The sequence below is a fragment of the Delphinapterus leucas genome, chromosome 1 (assembly GCF_059928025.1).
Source record: "Delphinapterus leucas isolate spDelLeu-1000000601 "Yukka" chromosome 1, BTC_Dleu_Yukka2, whole genome shotgun sequence".
Lineage (NCBI taxonomy): Eukaryota > Metazoa > Chordata > Mammalia > Artiodactyla > Monodontidae > Delphinapterus > Delphinapterus leucas.
In genome coordinates this window covers 158102046-158112905 of record NC_143129.1, presented here as the reverse complement: position 1 = coordinate 158112905, position 10860 = coordinate 158102046, and the positions used below count along the sequence as shown (strand labels likewise).

Sequence of the window (10860 nt, the reverse complement as noted above, 5' to 3'; positions counted from 1 at the left end):
ACCTCCACTGGCTTGCTTATTTTTCTTTTACTGGGGATGCTTTCCTTTAACGCTCTTCTCAGGGCTGCACCTCTCTCGTTCTTCAGATCGCAGCTCAAATGTCATTCCTCCATATCTAGATTATATGTACAGGTATGTCCGTCTCGGGGACCCCAAGACTCCAAAAGGTCTGGAAGGACTGCAGTGGGCAGGAGCCACTGCTCAGCTGTTGCCAGGCCGTTGCCCGGGCGGCTGTCGGGGAGGCCGCGGAAGAAAGGAACATCCCGAGTTCGAGTGACGGAATCCAGCGGGCGCCGGAGTCGCCCAGGGGTGCGTCACAGAGCGCGGTCGACCGGGGGCGGGGCCAGGTCTGAGTCACGTGGCTTGGTTGCCTACGCGCTGCTGGGCCGTGGGAAGATGGCGGACGGAAAGGGAGACGCCGCTGCCGCCGGGGCTGGGGCTGAGGCTCCGGCGGGAGTCGGAGCCGGAGACGGAACCGAGACAGAGTCCATGGCTCGGGGTCATAGCCCTGCATCTCCGGTGCCGGGAGCCTCAGGGCTGCGACCTTGTCTGTGGCAGCTGGAGACAGAGCTGAGGGAGCAGGAGGTGTCGGAGGTCTCATCTTTGAACTACTGCCGGAGCTTCTGCCAGGTGAGGGGCGGACTGGCTGGCTGAGGGCGGCAGGGCGGGGAGGCCAGGGGAAGAGGCCCCGGACCCGTTGCTGCAGCCGGGGCCGGACTGAAAGGCGCCACCTCCATGTCTTGCCGCGCCCCCGGGCCGGGAAGGCCCAGTTCGGAAGCCCGACCGCTGGCCCCCCTCAGCCACTGCCCGACTTCGGCCACCGCCAGGGCGGGTTGCGCTGGGTTAGACTGAGAGCCCGAAGGGCGCCGGCAGCTCCCTGGAAGGGCCGTGCCCTGTCGTCGTTGCCTGTCCCCCCGGCTGGTGGTTGGAGCGCCATTGCCTCTTGAGGGATTGATTGCTCGCTCGTTCCTTCCCGGAGATGCTTTTTTGAGTAGAGTGCAGATCTCCAAATTGGAAAACCTGGGTTTTCCTAAATAATCCGGAGATATATGTTGGGGCCAGAGACTTATGTTTGGAGTCAACGTCTTCTGGGCCCCTAAAAGGTATGACAGTTGGCTTTGAAAGACGTCTAGGGCTTTCTGCTTAAGGATTATGGAGCTGGTTGGCTGTTTGGTTTTTACTGCCTTTTTTGGGGGGGGCATCAAAGCTGTTCTTTCGCCTCTTCTATATTCCTTTGAGAATTGTGCTGCCAGAAATGAGGCTCGTGATCCTTGTAGTGGTTATTAGGCTCTTTGAGTAGAAGAGGACTGGGAAAGATGAGGAGTGTGGTCTCTTTGGGCAGTTCTGTGACCATTTCTGTGCCGTAGTAGGTCCTAAGCCTATGATTACATATTTCTTGGTATGCTTAGTTTCGTTTCCAGGATCACGCCGAGATTTTTCTTTATAAATTTAAAGATGTGCCATTATTATTTCTACGTCTGCTTGTTTGTTCTAATCAGGTTTTGGAGCCGCTCCTCTGCTTCTCACCTGGTGCACCTTAGAAAATGCAAAATAATCGTTGGCACTTGGGCTCTTAATGAGTAGTTGAGTGTGCTGAATAAATTGTGGTGTTCCACAGTTATAATTTTGAGGGACAATTTGCTCTGTTGGTCCGGAGAAGAATCAAAAATTGACTTGATTGAATGTCTTTCTCCCTTCTCTCTGCTGAGCCAGAAGCACTTCATCTCTAAATGGGTTTTGTCCTTGCTAATCTTTTCCATACGTTGTATCACTCCAGTTTTTATGTCCACAACCGTCAGCCTTTCCCTGAACTCTGAAGTACTAAGGTGTTCTTTGCTTCTTCACTAGCAGTGAACATTCTTAGTACACATATTTACTTTACAAACTTTTACTGACTCATAGGATGGTGCCAAACACTTTACCAAGTGCTGAGGAAACGTAAATAAGACTGCACTTACCCTTGATGAGCTTACGGTTGGGAGGCGGTAGTAAAAATAACAGTATTGTCAATGCAGTTTTGGTAATGATGGAAGAGGAGGCGTTGTAGAAGTACTGGGAGAGGCCAGTTTAGATGTGGTGGCCTGGGAAGGCCCTATGGCTGAAGGGATGAAAATGAGTCTTGAATATCGGGGAAGGGGGTGGTATTCCAGTGTCAAAGGTAGAGGTGAGAAGGAAAACAGTGCTTTGGGAGAAGAGGGAGCTAACTGGACCCGGATTAGTGAGGAGGAGGGCAGAAAAACTGTTGGTTTTGGGTAAGCCTCCTAAGCTTGCGTTGTCTTCCTAGAAGAATAGCAAGAATGGATATAACCCATCAAATTGAAGCTTGTCAGAGGATAACATATGTATTCTGCTTTATGCCTACTGCTGGCAGCTCTGATTTTATTTTAACTGAATTTTAATGTATTGAGTCTTAGTGATACTTAGATATGTGAGGGCACAGAAGAATTTTAAAAAGGAAGTACTTTTGTAATTTGTCTTTTTTATGAAGTTCTTTTTTTTGGCCTGAAGTTTTCCCAAAACAATGTTTTGCACTAACAAAATAAAAGGAGTATCTGTGACGGTATGTTGTAATAAAAAGCACATTGGATTGCGGGTTAGTTGGGTCCTAATTATGACTTTACCACTTACTAGCTAATAACCTGGGGCAAACTATGACTGTGAGATTGTTTTGTTTTCTGACCTTTATCTTGTAGTGCTTTATACGAACAGCAGACAGAAAGTTTATATTCAACCCTTCACAGTATTTATCACAATATTTTTGTTACATTTTCCCCATAGCCCAGATAAAATCAGTAGGGTATCCTTTCTTACCAGATACAGAAAAGTTTTTTAAAATTTTATGATGAAGTAGGAATAATTTCACTATCCAAATTTGGTTGAATAGCTTTTGGTTTCACATTTGAAAGGCAGAATAAAATTTATTCATCTACTGATTGTGTGTGTGTGCCTGACATTGCATTAAGTGCTGGAGATAGGAGCCTGCTCTGCAGGAGCACCTAATGAATGTGTAGAGAGATGTAGTTGTATTACATTATCATAAAGGCCTGACCTGTGCTCTCTGGGATGCTTAACTGCCACAAAATTATTTCCATCATGTGTTTACTTTAGAGATATTGTCTTAAGGACTTATACTGTGCCAAGTAGATCCCTCCTGCAACAGGCTGGGACCGTATTCTCTCTAGCTCTTGCAGCACTTAAAAGAAATGGCTCTGTCTTTGGAATTGCACCAAATCAAGAAATAAACTAACATATGAAAGGATAGAGAAGCTTGTTTCATTCTGGGCATGTTTTCAATTTTCAGAAGTTTGTGAAGATGATCAAAATGAAACTTCAGAAGTAATAGTTACTAAGAAAATGATATTTAGATGAAGTTGTAGTCCGTGAAAATTTGTATTCAGTGATTATGGGGGGGGTGTGTGTGTGTGTGTGTGTGTGTTTTCCCCTTCCCTCAGTTCCTTTTCTGAAAACATTGTTTGCCAGACAGTCAGTGTGGATAAGATTAACTCCAGAAAACAGTCTTTCTTTGTTTTGCTGAAAAATTGATGATATCCTCTCAAATTCTTGCTATATTTTGGGAACCCAGATTCCTGAAGTTTTCCAACTGGCTGTTGTATTTGTAACACAAATTTTGAACACTTTTTTAAAGTAGACTTCATTAATAACTTGAAATTATACTTTGAGACTATCAAGCAGAGTAGTTTTATGAGTAAACCTTGTTTATGAGACACTTTGAGTTCTGGAACTAACAGTGACTTTGTAGACTTTTAAATGTTAAATTAGGTAAGTACTGAATATTTCATTTTCCCCTAGATTAGTGATTGAGTTCAAAGGGCCTAAATCAGATGGGCATACTGGCTTTACCATTTAAACTAGCTGTGTAACCTTGGCGCATGTTATTTTCTTTAAACCTTAGTTTTCTCATTTGCAAATGGAATGATAACAGTACTTACTGTTCTCTATGTAAATACACTGTTGTGTGGACTAAATAAAACAATCTCTGTAAAAAACAATGGCCCCAGAATTATCTGAGTTATCCAGATTTTTTGGAATAAAAAGTCTTAACAGTCTTGCCCCCAGCTTACTTTTCAGCTCTTACCTAGCCTTTCCCATCACCCCAGTTCTACTGTTACTTATTCAGGAGTACTTGGAGTTCATGGATCAAACTGGGATCTCAGTTACTCCTATGATTAAAATTTTGCCTGTGAATTTCCAGGTGCATTATTTTGGAAAAGATGACCTTAATTTTCATTGGATTCTTCAAGATCCAAGACACATGTTAGGTTTTCAGTAAATATTTCCCAAGTGACTGATCTACAAAAGGATGGAATTACTCCTTTAACAAAAACTCAGCTCATTAAGCATTTTTATGTCTTTCCCTTTCATTGTGCTGTTCTATCCTTTTCTCTCATTTTCTGCATGACAAGTTTTCCTTCTCTAGGGCCCAGTGCAAATGTTACCTTGTCTGTGAAGCTTTCTTTGATTTTACTAGATAGATTTCCTCTTAGTTGTTTGTGTTCTTTTGACACTTTGCACATACCTGTGGTTTTAACTCCTTTCCTTGCTGTCACCGTCTTAGTTCAGGCTTCATAATGTCCTTTTGCAGCAACTCTTCACTAATCTTTCTTGCCTTCTTACTGGCCTTATCAGCAATGCATTTTGATGTTCCTTTTAAATTATAAACATAATCTTGTTAGTCATTTTATTCCCTAAAATTCTTCAATGGTTTTTCCCCCAAAGGCAAGATAAAATTCACACTTATCAGCCTGGCATGCAAAGTCTTTTAGGATCTGGACTTGCTCCACCCCTTACACCCAACTTTTTTTTTTTTTTGTCTACCTTCATCCCAGTGTTCATCTCTCAGTCCACTTGATTAACCCCAGGGTCACCCCTTCCTCATCTGCTTATTTATCCTTTAAGACCTGACTCAAATAATAAGTTTTTTAGAGCATTTTCTGATTTCAGCAGACAGAATGAGGTGATTCTTTCTCTTAGAATATGTACTCCAGTAGCATCTTGTACATCGGCATGGTACCTCAATGTTTTTGTCCATGTTCATCTCTTCTATTGACTAGTAAGCCAGCGAGCCTTTGTTGTATACCTGGTACCTAGCAATTAATACAATGCCTGGCCCACAAAACTAATCTGTTGAATGAATTATATTGTAGGAACTTCATAATATACTCAAGAGATGAGTACTTCAAAAAGAACACCTAATGTAAAATCTAGTATGTTAAAAGGCAGTTTTACCATAAGAAATTCCTGTAAAGGAACAGGATAGGAGATTTTGGTCCTTTCTTAGAGACAATACTTGTCAACTTAGCTTACATTAATATAATAAATATAATAAAATACACATTTACATGTGTGGGTTGAGGACTAGTGTTGATGAAGGGAGAAAATAGGAGCCATTATATAGTATTGAGGAAGAGTTACCAGTCTAATAGGACAACAGTTTGGAGTTGTTGAGATAGGGAGGATCAGTCTTCCTAACTCCTTGAGGTTGGTGGCCGTGAAGACTCTTGAGCATTACCTCTTTCATTTATTTTTACCTTTTTCAATTATTTATTTTAAAGGGCTTTTATTAAATGCATTAGCTTTTCTTCTTGTGCTGCCTTCTCCTGGGAGATGTCTAAATAGGAACTAAATGACAGTTATAAGAGCAAAAGCTAGCTTTTCAGTGTGTGTAACCAAAACATATTATTATAAATGTGACCTGTGAAGCAGTGAGAACTTTGGGTGCTGTTATTTACTGTGGTACCACCCAGTCTCTTGTACTGTGGTCCCTAGTGACTTCTGTGTCTACCTGTGGATCATGCTCTTCTGAACAATGTTAGTTAAAAAGTCTAGATAGAACACACCGCTTATTTCAAGACTGCAAAGGCATTGGCAAACTAAAATGTGCTTTGTTTTCATTCAGTTGTAGACATCTGTCACCTCTCCCAGAAGTCTTCTTTGACTATCTTATCTAAAACAGCACTTCCCCATCTTCTTTACACTGCTTTATATTTCTTTTAATCACTGACTCTGTCTGATATGTGTATTTGTCTGTATCCCCACCTGGAATGTAAGCATCATGAGGGTGTTTGTTTTGTTTACCCAGTGCCTAGATAGTCCCTGGCACTTAATGGCTATTCAATCAGTATTTATTGATCTTTTATCTCCTTCCTTCCATAAATCCCTGACTAGACTTAAGAGTAACAAGCAAGACTTAGCTTATCTTTATCAATAAATAGGAACTTTTCTTGTCAGCAGGTTTATGCTGCTTCCTAGTAGGGATCAGGTTTTATTGTTCTTTCTATCTTGATTAACTAAGAGTAGAACCTCATTTTAATTTTATTTATATTTTCTAAGAACTTCCCCTGGTTGCTTATATTCCACAAATATTTAAAGTAATGAATTTTTCAGCAAGCTTTCTTAGCCAGATTGAAGCATTTATTTTGGATATGATTGACACCATACTTTACAACCCAAACATAGATTGCAAGATGGTATAAAAAATAGATTCCTAAAACTTTCATTGCTGACATAAGCCAACATAGAAACCATATGAAAAAATAGAGGGATATTTAATTTATTGAGCATCTTTTGTGTGCCAGGCACTTGGGTAGGTGGTGGTATTTTCCTTTTACGGTAGAAAACAGACCCAGGGAAATTACGAAACTTTCCCAGGATAACACAGCTGTGGTGAAGTCTTTGACTCCAGAGCCCATGCTGTTTTTCTTATATCAGCATTTCCTAAATTATGTTTTGTTCCATGAAATATATGTATGCATAAGCACTTCTTGAAATAAGGATTATTTGTTCATATAAGTTGGGAAAATGTTGGGATAAACGTTTTTTGTTGTTGTGTTTTGTTTTGTTTTGTTTTGTTTTTGCGGTACGTGGGCCTCTCACTGTTGTGGCCTCTCACTGTTGTGGCCTCTCCCGTTGTGGAGCACAGGCTCCGGACGCGCAGGCTCAGCGGCCATGGCTCACGGGCCCAGCCGCTCCGCGGCATGTGGGATCTTCCCGGACCGGGACACGAGCCCGTGTCCCCTGCATCGGCAGGCGGACTCTCAACCATTGCGCCACCAGGGAAGCCCAATGTTGTTGTTTTTTAATTAATTAATTTATTTTTGGCTGCTTTGGATCCTTGTTGCTGCGCACGGTCCCCCTCTAGCTGCGGTGTCTTTGCTGCAGTGCGTGGGCCTCTCAGTGCGGTGGCTTCTCCCGTTACGGAGCACGGGCTCCAGGCAAGTGGGTTCAGTAGTCGTGGCTCGCGGGCTCTAGAGCGCAGGCTCAGTCAGTAGTTGTGGTGCAGGGGCCCAGCTGCTCCGCGGCATGTGGGATCTTCCTGGACCAGGAACCGAACCCGTGTCCCCTGCATTAGCAGGCGGACTCTCAACCACTGCACCACCAGAGCAGTCCCTAAACATTTTTTTAATATGACACATTGTGACTCTTCTAGAGAGACATTTAAATATTGTACAACATTTGCCAAAATTAAGGTGTCTAAAACATTTAACATTTGGGAGATTGGGATTGACACATATACACTATTTATACTGTGTATAAAATAGATAACTAATGAGAACATACTGTAACAGCCCAGGGAACTCTACTTAATGCACTGTGGTGATCTAAATGGGAAGGAAATCCAAAAAAGAAGGGATATGTGTATATGTATAGCTGATTCATTTTGCTGTACAGTGGAAACTAACACAACACTGTAAAGCAACTATACTCCAATAAAAATTAATTTAAAAAAATAAATGAAACATTTTGCCATGTTCTAAACCTTATGTCAGCCCCCAAATCACATGCTTTACTTTCATTATAGTAAAGCAAATTAGTGTGGTGAAGAGTTGATTGCTTTATGTTTCTGCACACCACCGAGTTTTGATTTCCTGTTGTTAGCCTAAACATGACTGTGAGCTTTTTTTTTTTCCTTTTTGGCTGCATTGGGTCTTTGTTGCTGCGCGTGGACTTTCTCTAGTTGTGGCGAGCAGAGGCTACTCTTTGTTGCAGTGTGCGAGCTTCTCATTGCGGTGGCTTCTCTTGTTGTGGAGCACAGGCTCTAGGTGCGTGGGCTTCAGTAGTTGTGGTGTGTGGGCTCAGTAGTTGTGGCACGTGGGCTCAGTAGTTGCGGCTCATGGGCTCTAGACTCAGTAGTTGTGGCGCACGGGCTTAGTTGCTCTGTGGCATGTGGGATCTTCCTTGACCAGGGATCGAACCCGTGTCTCCTGCATTGGCAGGTGGATTCTTAACCACTCTGCCACCAGGGAAGTCCTGACTGTGAGCTTTTTATAAAAACAATTTCCCTCCAAAGTTTTCGCAGGTGTTAGATTATACTTATTGTCCCAAATGAAAAATATTTTAATGTGTTATAATTTTTTGGAAGTTGAGAATGAATTACATTTCAGACATGTTTTGAGTTCAAGTTTATTTATTCATCTAGGTTTACCTTTACCTATATTTCTGCACATAGCAAGCTTGGGAACTACTGATGTATTTGTCTTTTCTCCTCACTTGTGCTGCGCCTGATTTCGCTAATGTGTTTTTTAGAGGACTTTTCTTATTCTTTTGGGGGGGATCTAGTAGCTTATTGTGCTGACATTTGATCTCATTGTATTTTTACTCCCAAAGAAATAACCTGAGTGTGTCACATTAGCCAGCACAGTAATGCCTTCTAATATGGACACTTATAAGAATTATTACCAGATATGATAGAATGAATGACTTAGCTTGGGAATTGTATTTTTATGATATATGGTTGTGTAAAACAGGCATATTTTAATTTGGGATTTCATTTTTCCATATGTATGTTTAAAATATATAAGGTATCCTGGGCTTCCCTGGTGGCACAGTGGTTGAGAGTCCGCCTGCCAATGCAGGGGACACGGGTTCATGCCCCGGTCCGGGAAGATCCCACATACCGTGGAGCGGCTAGGCCCGTGAGCCATGGCCGCTGAGCCTGCGCGTCCGGAGCCTGTGCTTCACGACGGGAGAGGCCACAACAGTGAGTGGCCCGCGTACCGCCAAAAAAAAAAAATATATATATATATATATATATATGGTATCTTAAAGAAATAAAACTAATTATATATAGTTTTTGTCTTTTGTGACTCCAAACTGATACATGCACATTCTAGAAGCTTAAGACAAGATGTATAAATGCATAAAGTAAAAAGTGAAAGTACCATGTAGCCTCACTGTTAATAACTTGATGTATTATTCTGATTTTTGGAAAAGCACATATAGTATATGTGTGTATATAAATATTAAAAATTTTAGTTGCCCAAGCAACTCATGAACACATTCTAATTGTAAAAACTTAGAATAACGTAAAAGAAGAGAAAGTTAAGATGAAAACTACCATATACTCCCTATACTTCAGTACTACGTTTTCTTAGGTTAACAGTTTGGGAATGTATACTTACAGAATTTTTCCATATGATATGTATTATTTTTAGAAAAATAGTGTCAAGTTTATATACTAAAACTTGCTTATTTCATTTAATATATTGTAGATACCTTTTCATATGGAACACACACATATTAACTACATTAAAAAAACTGCATAGTATTCCATTGAAAACTGCGTTGATTTTATTTTTATTTTTTAATTAGTTAATTTATTTTTGGCTGCGTTGGGTCTTTATTGCTGTGCATGGGTCTTTCTCTAGTTGCGGTGAGCGGGGGCTGAGCGGGGGCTACTCTTCATCGCTGTGCGTGGGCTTCTCATTGCGGTGGCTTCTCTTGTTGTGGAGCGTGGGCTCTAGGTTCATGGGCTTCAGTAGTTGTGGCTCGCGGGCTCTAGAGCTCAGGCTCAGTAGTTGTGGCTCACGGGCTTAGTTTCTCCACGGCATGTGGGATCTTCCTGGACCAGGGCTTGAACCCATGTCCCCTGCATTGGCAGGCGGATTCTTAACCACTGTGCCACCAGGGAAGTCCAAAGCTGCATTGATTTTAAATTATGCAAGTAGCAAAACTTTCAACACTCTTTTTTTTTTTTTCTAATTTATATTTATTTATTTATTTATTTGGCTGCGTTGGGTCTTCGCTGCTGCGTGCAGGCTTTCTCTAGTTGCAGTGAGCAGGGCCTGCTCTTCATTGCAGTGCGCGGGCTTCTCATTGTTGTGGCTTCTCTTGCTGTGGAGCATGGGCTCTAGGTGTGCAGGCTCAGTAGTTGTGGCACATGTGCTTAGTTGTTCCGCGGCATGTGGGATCTTCCCGGACCAGGGCTCGAACCTATGTCCTGTGTACTGGCAGGCGGATTCTTAACCACTGTGCCATCAGGGAAGTCCCAAAACCTTCAACACTCTTAATTTAAAAATTTTTTAAACTGTAAAAGCTATGGTCAAGGCAGAATATATGAAGCTACAGAAAGGTTTTAGGAAAAAGTAGAAGCCCTTTCTTGCCTTCAGTTCCTCCAGTCACTCCCCACAGCAGTTAACGGTGTCTTATGTGTTCTTAAAAATTAAAATGCACACTCTTCTGCAATTTACATTTTAATTAATTAATTTTTGAAAAGAGTTATTATTTTTTTAATTTATTTTTGGCTGCATCGGGTCATAGTTGTAGCACTTGGGATCTTTCTTGAGGCATGCGGGATCTTTTGTTGCGGCACATGGACTCTTCGTTGTAGTGCACAAGCTTCTCTCTAGTTGTGGTGTGCGGGTTTTCTTTTCTCTAGTTGTGGCGCACAGTCTCCAGGGCGCATGGGCTCTGTAGTTTGCAGCACGCAGGCTCTAGTTGAGGCACACGAGCTCGGTAGTTGTGGCGCACGGGCTTAGTTGCCCCGCGGCATGTGGGATCTTAGCTCCCTGACTAGAGATAGAACTCGCATCCCCTGCATTGATTGTAAGGCGGATTCTTTAT

General features: G+C 42.1%; 1 protein-coding gene across 1 annotated transcript in view; it reads left to right on the top strand.

Annotated features, from left to right (window-relative positions):
- Positions 1–381: 381 nt before the first annotated feature.
- RLF (RLF zinc finger) overlaps positions 382–10860 on the top strand; it is a 79844-nt gene continuing 69365 nt past the window's right edge. Inside the window, exon 1 of the mRNA XM_022575376.2 lies at positions 382–630. Coding sequence (XP_022431084.1) covers positions 397–630 — 234 coding nt within the window. The 5' untranslated portion in view covers positions 382–396. The remainder of the gene's footprint in view (positions 631–10860) is intronic.